Source organism: Marmota flaviventris, chromosome 1 (assembly GCF_047511675.1).
Source record: "Marmota flaviventris isolate mMarFla1 chromosome 1, mMarFla1.hap1, whole genome shotgun sequence".
Classification (NCBI taxonomy): domain Eukaryota; kingdom Metazoa; phylum Chordata; class Mammalia; order Rodentia; family Sciuridae; genus Marmota; species Marmota flaviventris.
The window spans coordinates 98716911-98736839 of NC_092498.1; the positions used below are offsets into that span (position 1 = coordinate 98716911).

At 37.4% G+C, this 19929-nt stretch overlaps 1 protein-coding gene across 5 annotated transcripts in view; it reads left to right on the forward strand.

Moving 5' to 3' along the window:
* Positions 1–9637, forward strand: part of Sugct (succinyl-CoA:glutarate-CoA transferase) — a 709004-nt gene extending 699367 nt beyond the window's left edge. For 4 of the 5 annotated variants that reach the window (XM_071614148.1, XM_071614152.1, XM_071614160.1 and 1 more), the window contains one exon: positions 9068–9637. In XM_071614148.1, the coding sequence (XP_071470249.1) occupies positions 9068–9231 (164 nt within the window). In that variant the 3' untranslated portion in view covers positions 9232–9637. The remainder of the gene's footprint in view (positions 1–9067) is intronic. The other variant, XR_011707951.1, reaches the window with a different exon arrangement.
* The last annotated feature ends 10292 nt before the right edge of the window (positions 9638–19929 follow it).

Genomic DNA, 19929 nt, shown 5'->3' on the forward strand with positions numbered 1-19929 from the left:
CAGTGTTCTGAAATTGGTAGGCGACCAGGGCTCCACTAGAGGTATATAGGTTGCTAAGGTAAGCACCGTAGCACAGGATATGAATCTAAACCCTCTGGTTCCAGAACCTATAGTCCTAACCACCTTGCCCTAACATTTCTTAGAAACAATGGTTATGAAGTCATCAGAGCTATATTTGCATCCACTGTGTACTCTTGTATAGATTTCTTAACCTCTCTGAACTCCATATTCCTCTTTTGTGAAATGGAGACACAGTGAATTGGAAAATGCAAAAAAAAGGTCTAAGGTTATTGTGAAAATCAAATTAGATAATAGGTATAAACCATCTAGGCTTGAATCTTGGTATATCATAAACACTGACTAGACAGTATTTTCAAAAGTTATCCCCTATGACTTGGAAACAGTGGTAAGGTCCCTCTAAACCTACCTTTGTATTTTGTCAACTGCCAGTTAACTCTCAGTTCTATGAAATTCATCCATTCAGTTTCCCAGATATGCACATAGGCAGTAGTTAAAGCAAAAAGATTTGGGCATTTTTCTAAAATGATATAGAACCATCCCCTAGAGGACCATAGGCAGCTCACACTTAGGCCTTCCCTAGAGTGGGTATAAACTACAAGCCATGCCACTCAACTCCCTTTCTTGTGAGTGATATAAGGAGACTCAGGGCTTGACTACCAAACGGTAGACTAGGTCAGTACCTCACAAAAACAGTTCTTGGTATTCCAGGTTTCATACTACTTGATGTGCTGGAAATTGCCGAGATGTGCATTCATTTCAGTGTTTTTCAGTTTGCTTGCTTTTAGTAAAACAGAAGAAAGACACCCCACCTTAGTTTATCCCCAGATGGCCATGACCCAGGATAAGAGAACTCTGGGTTGCTTTCTTTGCTTCTTTCTGTGGGGTACAAAACCCACAGTTCTTTCAAAGTAAAATTGTCCTAATTTCTATCCTCAAATCAATGGGGATTTATCTGTTGAAGGCCAAGAATAGGGGATTTCTTCTTTTTTTAGTGTACTTATCTCTAAAATTATGAGCTTTTGAGATTAACTTTTTAGTCACTTAATTTGCTTTCTGTGGATGCAAAACATTTTTGATGCAATGGATATTGGTTAAGAGATTAGATAGTGGAGAAAAGACTGTATAAACAACTTATTTTTAAAACCCCAGCATCAGAGATGTTGCAATAATGCAATTGCTTGGAAAGATATTATTTTCAGTGGGATGGGAACATTTTAATGATGACCAGCTTCTTGATTCTATATACTAGTCAAAGTTCTTCCCTGGATTCAAGATTTGTATAGCTTAAGGCCCACAGACAGCTGATATCTCTCCTTGGATATGTCATGGGTATCTCAAACTTTAGCATATCCATAAAAGAATCCTTGACTTCTTCCACCCAAAGTTTTCCATGCAATCCATTCCAACTTCCCCATCTGGTTAGTGGACCACCCCTGAAATGCAGGATTCTCCCTTTATTCTTCTCCTTCCCTCCCCAATTACCTTGGCCCATGTGTTCATCAGCATCCTTTCACTCTATTGCCAGAATTCCTCTTGAGCACCCTCACTTTTCTCAGACTCTCCAGGTACCATCCCAGTCCAGGCCACCATTATGTCTTTTGATCTACCCACAACAACTTCCAAACACATTGTATTCTCTTTCTAGCAACAAGCATATTCCTTGCTATAAATCTTGTCACTGCTTTGCTTAAAGCACTAGTGGCTTCCTACTGAATCCAGAATAAGGTCCAACTTCACTACTGTAGCCTATAAATCCTTACGCATTCTCTTCCTTGTTTCTCCCTCCAACTTTTATCAATTGATATCTGCCCAACTTCTGGTACCTATGTATTGTCAACTCATGTTCTAGTCACACTGAGTGTTTTTGTTTTTCAATTTATATCAAACCTGTGCATGCAGACTAGAATCTTCTTCCTTTCACTATTTGCAATGATGGCTTAACTTAAACTCTGGCTTTCAGTGAACATCCTATTTAGAACACCCCTTTATTCCTACCACAGCCCCTTCCCACTGTGCTTGCAGCATTATCCCCTTTGCAGGTTGATATATAATCATTTTATAGTATTTTAACCAAATTTTATAAATTTATTTATTTTCTGTTTATGTGGGTTTTAAAAAATTTGTTCTCTATCTCCCAAATCAGAAACTAAGTTCCACAAGAGTAGGGTTCAGTTATGTTTTGTTTGCTGATATATATATCTAGATCATACTGCCTGAAACTGACACAGTGATACTAAAAAAAGTATATGTAAAACAGATTAGGTGATAAATTCACTGATATGATATGAACACTATTTATTCCAATATATTTAATCATTAGGTATCACTAGTTTAACAAGTTTGTATTGAGTGACCATGGAGTCTGGCAGGAGTTCTTGTCCTGGATCTATCACTTATTAGCTGGATAAATTTAGACTAATTAACTAACCCTTAAAAGAGTCTCAGTTTTCTGATCTGTAAAACGAGAGGTATAATAGTCTCTACTTTATATAAATTGAGAAGTCCAATGAAACAATGAAATTAAAAGCACAGCCTGCAATCATAATGAGTGTCTAAGTAAAGATGCCTGCCACACTGCCTTCATTCTGTAGGGAACACAGAGGTATTGTAGGGCCATTAGCAAACACAATTGCCATTGTTCCTGCCTCCACCAGGGATATAAGCAACTAAATAAATTAATTAATATATTATGTTAAGAGCTGTTAAAAGGTTGCAAAAGGTTATAAGTGTTACTCAAATGAATGTTCTTGGCATCAAGGTCAAATGGATTTTCTTTGCTTATATTCCATCAGTTACTTAAAATCATGCCACATTTTTGGATGTGATTCTTATTTGGATCTTGATTTTTCTCATGATTTTTTTTTAGAATTTCGAATTAGTTTTTTCTTGTATGATGTAACTTAATCTCATTATTATATTTTCCCCAACCTTTCCATTATCCTACTGATACTGTTATTTTTGTCTTCTTAGAGGATTTTGGTTTTGAAGACCTCTGTTCTCTTCCATCTCTGCCTTACTGTTCTCCAAGTCTAAGATGTGACCCTGGGAGTGACCTTCCTCCCTTCCTTCCTTCCTCCCTGCTTCTCCACATTCCTTGGTAGGTCTTCAATGTATATGAAAATCATTGTCTTCTTCCTCTCCTCCTCCTCCTCCTCCTTTTCTACCTCCTCCTCCTCCACCTCCTTCTCTTCCCCCTCCTCCTGCACCTCCTCCTCCTCCACCTCCTCTTTATTCTTTTCTCTTCTTTCTTTGCTCATTTTCTTCTATATCTTACTGGAATCATCTTCAGGGAACTTAGTAGTCTTACATATACGTTGAAAGTTTGCAAATTGGCAAGTTTGTGAGAAGTTAGTGCAGTCTGATGTTATTCTTTCTTTTTATCTTATGGGTTTGACATCTAATTTTCGTCCTTGTGCATTAATCTTTAGCCCCTGACTTGTAACCCTTCCTACACCCTTAGAAAATGTTCTCAGTCCTTTGTAATGCTGATTTCCTAATTTTATGTGAAAATGTCAACATGTAAATATTTTTTTCATTCATTGTACTGGGTTTCTCAGTTGATTCTTTCAGCCTAAAAACATGTTTTCTTTCCATTTCTCATATTATTTTTTGCAAAATTTCTCCCCGTACATTTTACTTTTCTCCTTTTTTGTTTTATGAGATTTCTGAGCTGTTTTCTCATATTTTTGGACCATTTACATTTTTCTCTGTACATGCTTGGCGATGTCTTTTACTTTATTTTCTAGTTTCCTAATTTTGAAACTAATGTTGAAAAATTTAAATGCTAAATCTTGTTTTACTTGTGTCCTTCGCATAGCATTCTGTTCTATATATTTTTCATTTTTTTCCCCATTTTTTCTCTTCTATGTGGTTCTCATATTCCTGGTATTTTGGTTGATTGTTCTTGCCCAGAAAAAAGTATTCTAGATGTCCAAAATTGATTTCCTCTATTGTTGAGGATCACAAATTATAGCCAATCCAAACTGTCTCAGTTATTCTGGAAGACATTCAATCCTGCTTTCAATCCTATTTCTAATCCCATTTCTGTCTCTCTCATAACCAATTATTTTAAGATCAGTCTTTGGAGGGTGAAACAGACCAATTGTCACCCACCTCTTCTCATCCACCTCTTCACAGTTTCCTTGTAGAATATTCTAGGCTTCAGCTTTTTCTGCCTCTTTTACCCATCAAGATGATCCCATCATCATGTTTCTGAAGTTAGTTGGGAATAATCTCATTCACTAGGGATATTCCTTTTCATTCCTTTCATTTGTATGCATTTTTTTTGTTTGTTCAATTTATATATTTATATTCCAGCATGGTTGCAGGAGGATGTAAAAGCAATATATTCAAAGCCAAAAAGTACAACTCGGAATTACCAAATATAGTATGTCATCATTTGGACACGCTGTAATTAATCTAATCAGTCTTAAATTTTGAACATATTTCCTGTTGTTTTTCCCATTATTATAACTATTTAACCTCTTTATCTGGGAGAGAAAGATTAGAGATAGACCTATGGAACCAATACATAAAAGGAGAAGAGCTGAACACACAAAAAAAGCAACCTGCAAAGCAATAAGCAGATACAAAAATTAGGTAAAATAGGAGTCCTTCAGATTATAAATGTAACTCAGCTAGGACGTTTGCCTAGCATTTATGAGGCCTTGTTTTGATCCCAGCACTGCAAATAAACAAATAAATAAATAAATAAGTAATAGTAATAATAAGCTGGGCACCATGGCGCACGCCTGTAATCCCAGATGCTCGGGAGGCTGAGTCAGGAGGTTCATGAGTTCAAAGCCAACCTTAGCAAAAGTTGAGGTGCTAAGCAACTCAGTGAGACCCTGTCTCTAATAAAATACAAAATAGGGCTGGGATGTGGCTTAATGGAGTGCCCCTGAGTTCAACCCTGGTACCCATCCCACAAAAATATAGTAATAATTAACAAATCCAGAATCTCCCCAAATAACTTTCCTGGGCTGTAGGGTAAAAATCCACATAGTAAGTCAAGAGTTGCTAAGATCAACAGGCAGATTTAGAAAATTGTATTCATCCTTTTCTATAAAATTTATCAACATTCCAGATTACAGGAAAAAAATTTTAAATGGGATTTCTCCACTCAACATGTGAATGCTTTAAAAATTTTTGATATTCAGTTGGCAAATTTTTCAAGAAGGGTTGCATCAATTTATACTTTGACCAAAAGTCAAATTCCAAAAACAAAAATATTCACATGATTGACTAATTTTATAAACATAATTTCATCTTGTATTTATGTTCTTATACATTTCTTTGACTATTACTGATCTTGAATATTGTCTAGATTATAATATTTAATAAACAAATAGACCCTCAATAGTGTGTGGTCAACTTCATTTTATAAATGTATAGACAGAGTCTTTGGGCCTTAAGAATTCTCAAGATCACACAGCTTGCAAGTATTTGGAAGTGTAGAAGAACATAGATGATACCTTGCCAAAAATTTAAAAACATGTGACTTGCTCATCTATTTTTTAATGGAAAATTAGATTATTCATTCTTCTTAGACATTAGATATAAATAATTGTCAAACATTTTCTGCTTCTTGAAACAAATGTATTTGGTGTGCCCTTTTATTCTCTTTGTGCAAAACCTAAAATGGTAGAGATATCTTTGTCTTGACAAGTATAAAAAATTGCTGAAGAATAAAATTCCACCAACCTAAATGCTTCAAGATTTTTTATGCAAAGGGTTAAATACCCTTTATCTACACTGGTAGCATGGCCTTTCATGTAGCCCTCAAAGCTACCAGAAAACTATTGCATGAAGGGAGTGACACAGTTGTATTGCTCTTTAGTATGGTGAGACATGAAGAGTTTCCTCATTTGATCGCTGCATGGACATTTAAAATCCAGGTTCTAAGTACTGACACAATGTAGATGAATCTCAACAACATTCTGCCAAACAAAAGAAACACATAAACTATTTCATTTATAAGCATTATCAAGACACGAATTGGTGTGAGTATACTATGTATAAAACCAGAGATATGAAAAATTATCTCTATATATGTAATAAGAATTGTAATGCATTCCGCTGTTATATATAAATAAAAATAATTAATTAATTAAAAATATATAGGTAAGAAAGCCTTGTTGGGTATATAAGTAGAAAAAAAGAAGAATAGATAAACTGGGTATGGTGGTGCATACCTGTAATCCCAGCAATTTGGGAGGATAAGGTAGAAGGATCTCAAGTTAAAAATCGGCCTTAGCAACTTAGCAAGGTCCTGAGCAACTTAGTAAGAACCTGTCTTAAAATAGCAAATAAAACAAGCTGGAGATGTGGCTCAGTGCTTAAGTTCCCCTAGTTCAATTTCCAGTACCAAAAAAAAAAAAAAATGAGTTTATAGTGACAGAAAGTAAATTAGTGTTTATCATGGTTTGGAAGGAGGAAGGATAGGGACAAATTGCTTAATGGGTACATGGTTTTATTTTGTAGTGATAGAAATATTTTGGAACTGACTAAAGGTAATGGTTGCACAGCTTTGTGAATATACTAAATGCTACTGAATTGTTAACTTTGATATGGTTCATTTTATGTTATGAAAATTTATCTTCAGCAAAGTATGCGTACATATAACTATATGAGTGTATGTTTATGTCTGTCTATCTATCTGTCTATCTGTCTATCTATCATCTATCTACCTATATTTTTAAGACCCAAGTTCTGGAAACCACCAGAATTGAAATTGGATACTGACTTTATGAGGATAAGGCAGGAGGATTGCAAGTTCAAAGTCAGCTTCAGCAACTTAGGAAGGTCCTGAGCAACTTAGTAAGACCTTGTCTTAAAATAAAAAATAAAACAAGCTGGAGATGTGGCTCAGTGGTTAAGTTCCCCTAGTTCAATTTCCAGTACAAAAAAAAGTTGTTTGGCCTTGGCCATGTTATTTTAATCCCCTACCCTTAACTCTAACACCTTTTCTTTGAAACTTCCATTCCCTCCAATGTTCTAATCTGGAAAAATGATTATAATAGACTACCCTGCAGACAGGCCCATAATCTTGAGGATTATGAGAGATGATATATGTAAAAGCTTTGGTGCATGTTTGGCTATTCTTAAGGAGCAGTAGGTACTGCTACAACAATGACTGCTCCCTCCTCCTCACTGCTACAGCTACTACCACCAGCAGGAGTAGTAGCTGTGTTCCAACCCAGATTGTTGGTACAGTGACATGACTGCATTTCATTCTGTAGTCTCACTCCAGGTATTTCATTTAATATAAAACCACATGATATTGACTTTAGGTTGGCAATCCCTCGGAAGAGCTCTTCTTCTGAAAGACAGAATTTGAATTAAAACTGTTTTAAGTTGATATCAAAATGGAACAGAGTCTGAGGGATCAAGGAGTAAGAATAAAATAGCTAAAACATAAAATCATCAACAATCTTGGGAAAGTGGTGGACCTTGCTTCCTCCCTGTGCGTGCTGTAATTGTGTCCTCCTTTACAAACAGAAATCAATCCTTGAAAAAAAAGAGTCATTTTTCTCAAATTAGAGAAAAATATGAGAAGAAAATATGAATTTAACTAGGCTTCAGAGAAGGGAAATTTTAGGCATCAGTTGGAAATTGTCATTGGTATATGGTGGATGGTAAGTGGCACAGAGAGCTGCAAGTTGATGGTTTTAAAAGATCTGTGAACACAGTAAAAAATGGCTTGTTTGAAAGCATTTTTATTAATGGAATTCTCCAAAGAGTTCAAAGCACATTTGCTGCTTTACTGACAGATATTCCATTACCTACCCCCATTTTATTTTCCTTATTGTTCCTGTGGCTCCTCAAATCATCAGTAGGCTGGGGGAAATTTTTTTAGGACATAGAAATGTATTATTTTACAAAGTCTTCTTGGGACCACTATCTAATTTGTTCTCATGAAGCCTGATCAAATAGGATGAAAAGGACACCCAATATAAATACCATTTACTGAATGAGGTAACAAAGGTAAAATTTGTCAAAACATGTTCCCCAGTGTCCAGCTTGTCCATGGAGAAGGGAAAAGTAAGAAGAGGCCACTGGCATTATAGAAAGTGCTTGGCCTTTAATATGAGACATGGAATTTCATCCTGACACTGTTATTAGCCATGTGGCCTTGAGCAAAACCTTAGCTTTTGGGGCTTTTCGTGTCATTATGTGAAGAATGGGGATAATAAAATCCATTTCTAGCAGTTGTTGAAAGTATTGCTTGAATTACCCTGTTTAGAGTGACTTAGTGCTTGGCAAATAGCTGGCAATAAATGTCCTTTTCCCCTTACACTGCAAGCTTCGAGAGAGATGTGGCAGCTTTTCTAATCATAGTAGCCAGCAAGTTGTGTGTGTTATTATGGGCTAGGGAATGCTTACTTAGTACTTTCTGCCTATTTTCTCAATTAAATCCTTACCTTGAGCCTGTGTGGTGAACATTATCATACCTGGTATGCAGCTGTGGAACACGAGGTTCAGAGAAGTTAAGGAATTTTTCCAAGAGGGTCCTACTTGACATTGAAGCTTGTACATGTGATCTCCTCTTACTGCTGAAAGTCTAACCAGGGTCTGGTTGCAATCTAGTTGGTCTGAATCTATCCAACTAAATCTTGTTACTGTATAACAGACACTGGATGGTAGCCTTTCAGGTTGTCTTCACCTCAGTTCAGATTTCTAGCTACAGAGAGACACTTTGTATCTGTGGTTGTTGTTCTCTTGGACCCAGGTTTGGATATCCTGCATCTGAGGGTCCTTGTAATTAGGAGGGACAACTTCTGAGCAGGCTTAGCACATACCCACACATAAACATGCAGACTATTACATGGCGATAGGTCAGATGACCACTACACAGTTGGATGAACCTGAGTCAAAAAAAGCCATGGGCGTAAATACATTCCTTTCCAAAAGGATGGTGCATCTGCAAGGGTGTAACTGGCACTGATATTCTTGGCATTCATTGAGAACACCCCAGGCTGCTTAGGTAATTAACTTCCCAGGGTTAGTCATTAACAGGCTTCCTGCTTTCCCCCTCCATTGACAGGCCCAGCTGTGAGATACAGTAAGTTCAAGATGTCAGAGGCCAGGCCACCTCCCCTGCTTGGGCAGCACACAACGTGCATCCTGAAGGAGGTCCTTGGATACGATGACAGAGCTGTTGGGGAGCTGCTCAGCGCTGGAGTCGTGACCCAACATAAAACCAAGTGACAAAAGAGAAGCACTCTTTCTCAAAATCACAGTCTGAATGCACTTTGCTGGTAAAGGCGATACTCTCTGGATCCTTCTCCCCAATCCTGATGCCAGGATTTCCTGCCCGGAATCTTTGCAATAACTCTGGAATTAATGAGCCTCGTGCCCTTCAAATATACCCCACCTTTTATTCCCTAACATTTTCTTTCAGATGATGGTTTAATTGTGGATTTGTGGAATTTTTTTATAAAGATGTAATTACTTTGTTTCCATCCAATAGAAATGGTATATATTTAAGGTGACAGATATGTTAATTAGTCTGATTCCATCCTTCCATAAAGTATACATGTATGGAAGCATCAAATTATACCCTGTAAATACATACAATTACTGTTTTTCAATTAAAAATAAAATCAAACTTAAAGATTTAATTTTTTTTCCTTGAAAAATATACTTCTCATTCTAATTACATTAAAGGCCTAAACGTTTGCCTGACCTGCCCACACAGGCCTGAAAAAGAGCAGATCTCTGGACATTTTCTACTTGTACATAAAGTCCTCATTTAAATCTTTGTTAGGAAGTCAAAGCAATAAGCAGAATGACAGTCTCTGTGATTGATTTTAAACAGAATAACTTAATTTTGAGCTCATGAACCCTTTGTTAGTCTGTAATTTAAACCATAGACTTTGCCGATGTCCATCATAAAACTGAGCTCCATTCTCCCTTGTGGGAATAAATATTTGCTTTATGTTGTACTTCCCTGGTGATTTCATGACATGTGGCAGAAAATCAATTTCCACCAATGGATTTGGGGTGTCGCTATCTATCTGTATGATTGGGAAGAAACAGCTCTTTAATCGGTACCTTACCTTGAGCCATATCCAAATGAAACAGATTTTTTAAGAGTGTTAGATGACTCTCAGGGTACTAAATAATATATAAACAATGACATGTAGGACAATGACAGGAAAACATTTCTTTGCAATCTGAGCATCCACTTTAGAAGACTGTTTCATGCCTTCATATTTTAATTTGCCAGCAAATTCAAAGTATAGAAAAATCTTCAGTCTGGAAGGTAAAGAGTGATTTATACATATATTCCAGCATAAACTATCACTCAAGACAGCCAAGCCCAGGTACAAACCAAGGAATCAGGCGGCCAGTGATTAGTATCCTGATACGACCTCAATTCATGGTTATTAGGCACACATACTTTAAAGCAAAGTCATTACATACCAAGTGGTAATTGAAAACTAAATTACAGATGTTCATCTTTCAAACTGTGATTTAGAGTTAGTTTTCTTTTCGTGTTCTTTTCAATTGGAATGATTTGAGTCATTTATCCAGGCTGTAAGGACCAATGTTTCTAGAATTAAGGATTCCAAATAAATACAAGCTTGTCTTCTGACAAGGCCTCCAGAGACTTTATAGAAGAATGCCTACTATTTTTCGAAACACTTATTGTCCTCCCTGCTTTTCTGTTCATGGACATCCTATTCTTAAGAACTCCTGCTGTTATTTAACTAGTTAGAATGTCTGGGGACCAAGGTGATCTGATGTCTTCTGCAACCCTTTTCCCATGAGGACTCGTTCACAGATATGCTTTGGGAGATATTCACTTCAGGCCAAACATTCAAATACAATTTCTTGATGTTAATATAATTAGCATGGAAACTGGTGAGGGGTTGGAAGACAAAGAATTGGCAAAGCCATGTATCTTGAAAGATGGATCCACCATTTTTCCCACAGATCCAGGGAGAGATTTCAAAATGCAAATTACTAAGTTGCCAAGAAAAAAAAAAATTAAACACCTAGGTAGCCATATGTAGGAGGATCCTAGTTATATATAGGGTCCGAAAATGCCTCTATAATTTTCAAGTTACTAAAGACTGCAGGTCAAACCTGAAACAAAGACCATGTCCCCAGTATAATCAGCTATGTAGCTATTCAGATTTCCACCTACACAATTCAAAATGATCAAGGAGCACTTTGAATCTGTTGGTCACCCATCTAACAGAACTCATTTACTCAAGTAATTTAGTGAAAGAAATTATTCAGAGTATATTTTAAGTTCAGTCCTTAAAGAAACATTGTGTTTGCTAAAATTTCTAGCAATATGCCCCAGATCAAGTTATGCTTATAAACAAATGTGCTGTTTTAATTATCAGGGACTATTATCTTACACATCCCCAAACTGAACACACTCCTAAGATACCATATGCTCAAGTTCAATTTGTCAAGGTCTGCCTTCTGGCAGGTTTGTGTCTGAGGTTGGCCTAAGAAAATTCCTTGAATCATGGGTTAATCGTTATTGAAGTGGGGGTATGTGTCCACAAGCTAATGGGCTTCTTTCCTTTTTGTTTTTTCTTCCTTCCCCTTAAACTTTTTAACTGCCATTATTTTCTGGTTAATCAAGCATATTTTTCAGCAAGCAGTCTGATATGCTGAATGTTTCCCTAGAAGAGAAATGAGCTTGATCCACTTTGTGTGAGTACCCCTGTTATTTGGTATGATCTTTTCTTTGATCCATCTACTAATGATTTAAGGAAACAAGGATTTCTTACAGAAAGTATTTAATAATAGTAGGACATTAGGCTACTAAGCATGGACAACACCACGTGGTGGGGGGCTTTTGCATGCAGACTTCATGAGACCTCAGTTGAATCTAGTATTTCACCATGGACTCTTGGGTCTAGACTTTGGCATGTTGTGTATTGAGAAAGCTTTATAGATGTGAGTCTTGCTGATCACTTGCTGCCTTCATCCATAGGATTCATTCTCCAGATAATTGTCCCAAAGAGTCTGAGAACGAATGTCAGGCACAGGGCTGACACACTTTCCAGATCTTCAGCTTCTTAAAACTGTCTACCCTTCATGCTCAGTGGAACAGGAGATGAGTGAAAAACAAAGACACAAATACTCCATACTCTCACCCTGAACTACTCATTTACATGCTTATCCCCCAACATTTAGATATTCTCCTCTCTTTGGCTTCTATCCATGGGAGACTCCCTACTGTAATGTGCACTTACAATTAGTGGGATTCTCGAGGTACAATGGGCCTAAAAAATAATGGTTGCTAATCTTTCTTGTCATATCAGTCATCCTTGGGAGTCAGAATATCAAGCTCACTCCCTCTCCTTCTTGATTTTGTGATAATCACTGACGCAATCATTATTTGGTAAGGAGGATAAAGAGGTTCAGAAAAAGGTGCATATTTCCATTTTGAACAGCAGTTTGGAAAAAATACATTATAGAAATTCTTACATTGAGATATAAAAATTTTCTCAAGCATTATGATACAATTGTATTTCTCCTCATAATCCTAGTATAGTAGTATAGTATACCTAGTATAGTATACAAGGATTAAAGGTTTTAGAATCTCACTCTGATAAGATGCTCTATGCAGACATACTGTAATATCTTCCAAGCATGAATGGCCATGAATTTTTAAACAAGCTTGGAAGTGTGCAGGACAGGTTGATGTGGTCAGGTTAGTGGAGTATATAAGCAACTCCAATAGACATGTGTTCCCCAAGACCCATTCCAAAATATGCCTTCCAGTATCACTTTAGGAGGTTGAGGTATGATAGAAAAATGAATGCATATCCTTTGCATTAATACATTTATTTCAAGTACAGCAAGGGAGTGCTTTGAAGGAATGAGAGTCAAATAGGTAAAATTGATTACCAGGAAAGAGAAAAAGAGCATGCCCAGAAAGGCAGATCCAAGAGCACATAAACTCCAAAGGTCCTGGAGAGCCATGGGTAGAGGAACCCAGTCTGATATGGAGGTGCCAAGAGGAAGGGGAAGGCTCTGAATAGAGCTCAAATGCTCCCCCCAGAAAACATATTTCATTCACCCCAATTTTTCTTGAGACACAGCTCTTTTCTCCCCCTTTCATTAATGCCTTAATGTTAAAAGGACAGGACAAGAAAAACACCACTGTGAAAATGATCCTTGGCTGCCTTCTTGCTGGCCCATTTTTTTGCTCCTTTGTTTCTTTTTATCTGGTTACTTTCTTTCCTACCTTTCTTTTTTTCTTTTCCTTGAACCCCCAGCCTCTCTTTCTTTGTGGTAATAATCTTCCCCTCCTCTTCTTCCTCCTCTTGCTTTCCTTCTCCTCATCTTCATCATCTAACTTTGTCTCTCTCCACTCATAGACATGCACACCCCAGAGTCACAGATCCATGTTACCCAAACATGAATACCAAAATATATACCCAACCTTCAGAAAAATAGGAGTAGTTCAGTAATTTGAAAGATAACTAGTGGTAATTCTGGCTATTACTTCACCTCCACAAGCAATCTTGAATTAATCTCTGGGTGGGACAGTTCTTTAATAACTAGCTGTCACTTCTCTCTTGAAACCCAGGGAAAGAAATTAAAGAGTGTTCCAAATGCCATTCTGAGAAGTGGCCGAGCCCTCAGGCTTGCTACCTCTCTGTCATACGCCCCCAGTTCCAAGAAGAAGAAAAAAATTAAAGTATTAAAATAGAATACAGAGCCAAGTCTACACTCCACAGACACTGGAGCTCAACAGCTGGAGTCTTGCTGCTGCTGCTGTCTGGAGATTTTGTCAGGGCAGAAGTGGGCATGTTGGTGGGTGTTCTGCTCCAGGACTAGCCTTGGCTCTGACTTGGTTTTTTGCTTTAATTTTTAAAAGGCAAGCTTACTTGACCTTCAGATGGTATTTAATCATTTATCACTAGCCATTTTAGTGAAATGGCCTCTGGAAGGACAGTGCCTTCTCCTCCACCTTGGTTTTGGCAGATGTCAAACAAGATGATGGGATCCTCGTGGCTTCCTTTTCTTTTTTCTTCCAACAGGATGCAAAACATTTGACATAACCCTCCCTTTTCCTCTTCTCTTTCTTTTTCTTTACAAATTAACCACATGGCACTCTATTGGTTTTTTTGGCTCCTGACCACATAGATTGGAGGAACAGTTTTCCTGCTACTCATCCTATCACCCATGTGCCTTCCTCTCACCCAGAACCTCTACACAGGTCTCATCCTGCAGCAGGACTTTCAGCTTCAGAACATAAACTGAGATGTTGAAAGGAGAAAAATTAATGACAGCCATGGATTTATGTTTTCATATTGTACAAAGAACTTCCTGTCCGTTATTAACAGAAGCTTTGAAATATACAGTTAATGGACACTACTGTTTCTTCTGAGATCAGGTCAAGAAAACTGTAACTTCCATTTTGGGGGGACTGTTAAAGAATCACTTTTTTTTAAGAATAAGAAAAGCAATCTCTTTTTGAATGGTTCTGCTCCGCTCATACCCAAACCTGCTTGTGCTGGCATTGGCACAGACCACAGGGCAGGACAGAAATGCTACAACCCGCAGGTTCACCTGTGGAAATAGAGCCAGATTTTTCTGAGAATCATGTCTTGCTTTGCTGAACTGCAAAAGAGAAGCCTGAGTCAACAGCAAACTAAAGAATTTCATTCTTGAAAACAAAGCAGAGCTAGAAACCCAGTCTAAGCCCTGTTTCCCATGGGCTTCCCACCTCTAAGCCACGTTTCCCATCTTCTAAATCCTAAACAATTTATCTCATTCTCTTTAGCTTTACTTTCTGGAGTGTGTGAAAAACCCAGAGAAGGAATGCAGGCCCAGGACTCCGGTGCTCAAGACTTGCTATTTGAATCAGTTAACTGAACTCCTTGGCAAACCATGGGGAGGTGACAGAGATCAAATCTCAATGTTTTATGCAGCTACTCTCATACAACCCAGGTGACATGAGGTGAAATGAGTAGCTTGGTGGGTCTCTGTGTGGGTGCGTTTCTGGGGGAAGGTTTATTAACTTGGCAAAAAGAGTTCTCAGGGCCTAGAATAGGCCCTGTTATGGGAGGAAGAGGACTCTGACAGTTTTCAGAGTTATTACCTTTAATTTCCTGCACAAAATGGAAGTAGATTTACAAAAGTCATCCATGTGAAATAAGAAATTTTATTATATATAAATATACATTATATAATTTTTCTGTCTTAGAATGCATAATGGATAAAGTTCAGCAATGCTAGCTGGCCATTGCATAACCTCTATAATTGATATCAAATTTGATGCTACAAGATGATGATGATGATAATAATGATGATAAATAAATCTATTAAGTTCTTACATATAAGACACTGTTCTAAGTGATCTGCATGCATTAACTTAGTAAATGTGGCTGGAAATGCCTGATGAATATTCTGTTGACGAGGGCATTGTTTCAGTGTGAGCACACTCAGTGCTGTCTTGTCTGCTGTGCTTACTGAGAGTAAGGACTCCCTTACCATTATTGTCAAGAACCCTACTCTCAGATCATGTTTCTAAACTCATGAGTCTTAGGGCTTTTGAGATCTTTAACAGGGTAAAGGTCAAGTCATGTCAAGGGCAAAAAGACCCTAATTTGATTATTTCCACCTTTGCAAATGCTCTAGAAATAACAGGATTCCCAAGAGGTTTAGCTCAGCATGAAAACACTGTTGGCAGATTTCTCAGTAAAGGCTCCCTCCCCATCCCCTGGGGATGAGCAGTATAATTCTTTATCTGTTGAAAGTCCTAAGAATATTTTACTCAGATAAGTGATGAACTTAAAGGGTTTCTTACCCCTGAAGATTTTCGTTTTGTTCTGTTAGAATATTTAAATGGGCTCATAGATTCATTGATGAAGTAAGTCAGAATCAACTCTCTTCTAAGGACCACTGCTGAAAAAATGAGAGAGCCTAATGCACTTGGATTTCACCACTGAGAGAGCAGTTTGGTGTACAAGGGAACAACTGGCATACTGTTGAGGCCTAAAGGATGTGAAGAAATAGGAAATCCAAGGTCAACAAACTGGCTTATCAAAAATCGTGAAAAATGTCGGGAAATGAGGGCTTCACATTTCCAAATAAATATGAGATTCTTGGGCGAATGAGAAGTATGGGAGGTATTAAGCATGATTGATATGACTCCAATAGGGGTTAAAATTGTATTAGGAAAATATGCTTTTGCATGAAAACCTAGTCTGTCATCAAATAAAATTAAAAAAAAAAAAACATAGTCCCACAAAAATAAGAACATTTAGCAGGGAATAAGTACACATAATTTCTTTTGGTTTGTTTTGGTTTCTTAGAACATTTTCAAAGTATTAAAGAAGAGGTGAGAGGGGATGTAACTTCATGTTTATCAATGAACCATGCAATAAATTTTTTCTCAGCTGCACGGTTGGAGGAGGTCTCTGCATCCTACTTGCTGTTTCGGTCTCCTGAACATATCTGAGCAGGAGTTACCACACATTGAGTTACAATTACCTGGGGACTGGTGGTGTCCTCCCATTCAACTATAAAACTCTGTGGGTGCTCTTCACCATTGTATCTTCAGTGGTTATCATTGTGCCTGTTCTAAGGAAGAGGCACAATAAATATTTGTCAAATAGACATTCTCTTGCCCACCATTTCTGAGTTCTTTGAGAGAGGAGCTATGTTATTGTTCAGAATGCCTGTAGTACTCTTCAGAGATGATCACCACCACTTCCTCCCTCACTATATGCACATGCACTTTGTCTTTCCTCCCCTTGAATATGAATGAGATGATCTTGTGACTTGCTTTAATTGTTTTAAAGTAATTTCAGATCATTTCTTTTAGATTTAAAAGAAATTTTTAAATACTACATAGAATTCCCCATATGTTATTCATCTATTTTCCACTACTCTTAGTATTTTACATAACCAAGGTATAATTATGTGAGCCAGAAAATTAACATTGATTTAATGCTATTAATAATCTATAAACGTTACTAGAAGTATACCAGTTGTCTTACTTCAGCAGGAAGAATTCTAAAGTGGTCCCCCAAATTCCAGATCCTGATGTACACACACTGTCTTGCAGTTATAAAATGAAACACTAATCAAAGTGCTGCTATAGAAATATTTTGTAAATAAAGTTAAGGTCTAAAATAAGTTGACCTTCAGACAGGGATCTCATCTGGGTGGGCCTGACCTAATCAAATGTGTATTTTAAATATGGGTCTAGAAGTCAAAGACATTTAGGCTACAGATTTGAAGCACAAGGAGGATTTGGCACATAGAGTCTCCAGTACTGGGAGGGGTCAGGTGGCCTGAGACTGAGGGAGGCCTACAGCTGACAGCCAGTTAGAGAACAGGGCCTCAGGGTGACAATAGCAAGGAGCTGAATTCTTCCAATAACCCGAATGAGTTTGGTAGTAGATTTATTTCCAGAGCCTCCAGACAAGAACTCAAACAAGCCAAAATCTTGATTTTAATCTAGTGATGCCTTCAGTAGAGAACCAGGTCACACCCTCCCGAACTTCTTACCTTGAGAACTGGGAGCCAATTAATAAATGGGTGTTTTAAGTCTCTATGCTTAGAAAAATCTGTTAGGCACCAATAGAGAATTAACTGACCCATTAATATCCTTCTGTTTCAGGATCCATCTAGAATTCCACATTGCATTTAACTGTAATTATTCTTTAGTCTGCTCCAATCTGGGTCAGGTCCCCTATCTTTCATTGTTTTATGGTCCTGACACTTTTGAAGGATATCATGCTTTTTAAAATTTTTTTTTGTACCAATGATTGAACCTGGGGGTGCTTAACAACTAACTGAGCCACATCTCCAGCTCATTTTATTTATTTATTTGTCTATTTATTTATTTATTTATTTTGAGACGGGTTTCACTAAATTGCATAGGGCCCTTGCTAAGTTGTTGAGGCTGGCTTTGAACTTGTGATTCTCTTGCCTCAGCCTCCTGAGTCACTGGGATTATAGTTATGCACCACATCACCCAGCTCATGCAGTTATTTTGAAGAATGTCTCTCAGTTTGGTTTTCTGAAAAATGTGCTCTCTCATTATTAGATCAAGGTTATACATCTTTGCTAAGAAATTCAGAGGTGATTTTTAGAATTCTTAGTATATTCTAACATACTGTTTTAGTATATTGTATTTCTAGTGATATTAACTTTAATCATTTGGTTGGGATTATATCTTCAACATTCCACATCCCTCCCCTGTAAAGTTGCTGGGTTTTGCTTTTAGTTTGGCTGAAGCAGGAGGATCGTGAGTTCAAAGCCAGTCTCAGCAAAATTGAGGTGCTAAGCAACTTAATGAGACCCTGTCTCTAAATAAAATACAAAATAGGGCTGGGGATGTGGTTCAGTGGTTGAGTACCCCTGAGTTCAATCCCTGGTACAAAAAACAATTATAAGTAGAGATTTTGTATTATACAAAATATCTGTATTAAGTAGATATACTGTATTAGTTTCCTTTGGACCCTGGAACAATTATCACAAACATGATGGCTTAAAACATACAATTCCATTCTCTGACAGTTCTAGAGACCAGAGGTCCAAAGTCAATACCACTGAACTGAAATAAAGGTATCAGTAGTGCCATGCTCCATGTCCAGGCTCTGAGAATCCCCATCCTCACATTTTTTTAGCGTCTTGAGCTGCATTCTTTCAATTCCTTGTCTCATATCATTTTTCCATCTTCAAAGCCAGCTGTGTGGCATCTTCTCTCTGGAACTCTGCTTCCCTTGTCTTCTATTACATGATCTTTTGTGTGCTGTGGAATCTCTATCTGGCTCTCTTGTGTAAAGAAACTCATGGTTTCATTTCAGGCTCACCCACACAATCCAAAATAATCTCCCATCAAAAAATCCTCGACTTAATCATATCTATGATTACATATCATATAGTAATTGCTACTAGCCCCTCCAAGCAGACCAGGGAGGAAACATGTCCACTCACACATAACACACAAATCTATATTTATTTCTCTATCTATCTATCTATCTATCTATCTATCTATCTATCATACATCTTCTATCTCTATTTTTAAAACCATGTGCCAACTTGAGGACAAAACTTTAAAAGCTTGCCTTCTTCCTGTTTTGTTCTCAGATATCACCACCATGCTAGAAGTCTGACCATCCTCCTTAGAAAGCCCAAGTTAGCCAAGTGGAGAGATAGGTCACTTAAAGTAAGTACCAAAATGCTAGACAGGCAATTGAAGCTTTTCTAAATCTTCAGCCCTCTTCATCAATCAGTTAAATGCAACTAAGTAAATAGTCCCATCCCATGCACAACTGCCCAGTTGAATTGTCCAAATTTCTGACACACAAAAATTGATGTTTGAACTCAGTAAACTTGGAGGTGATTTATTATATAGCAATACATAATTAAGTATTTAACTCAGGGAGATTTCAATGGATATTTGACAAATGGTTTGATGAATAATTGTCATGTAATATTGGCTGACTGAAAAATATCATAGCACGCTATGGTTTATAAAATATGTTTTTTTCTATTGAATGAAAGCCACCAAAAGCCTGTTTCGTTGAAAGTTCTGCTAAAGTGGATTGACCTACTATCCTATTCTTTCTCAGAATGGAGTGTGTCAAATTATTTTGAGGATGTTATACCTTAGGATCAACATTCTGACCAGAGGCAGATGAAACTGCAATCCCATGCTCAGATGGAATGGAGGATATCTTCTATGATCAGAAATTATGAAGGGGAAGGGTTTTAGGTTAGGAACAGTTCAGGTTACTAAGTGGTTTATCAATTAGGCAGCCTTTCTGGTGGTCCCAAGTGATATGTAATCTTTGATATTCACATCCTTCAATCATCTCCACTCTTTGTCAAGCCTTGTATGGAGATATTTTGAAGAATAAGGAGAGGTTTTTTTCCTGCTGTATATTAAGTTATTTGGCAAAGCTA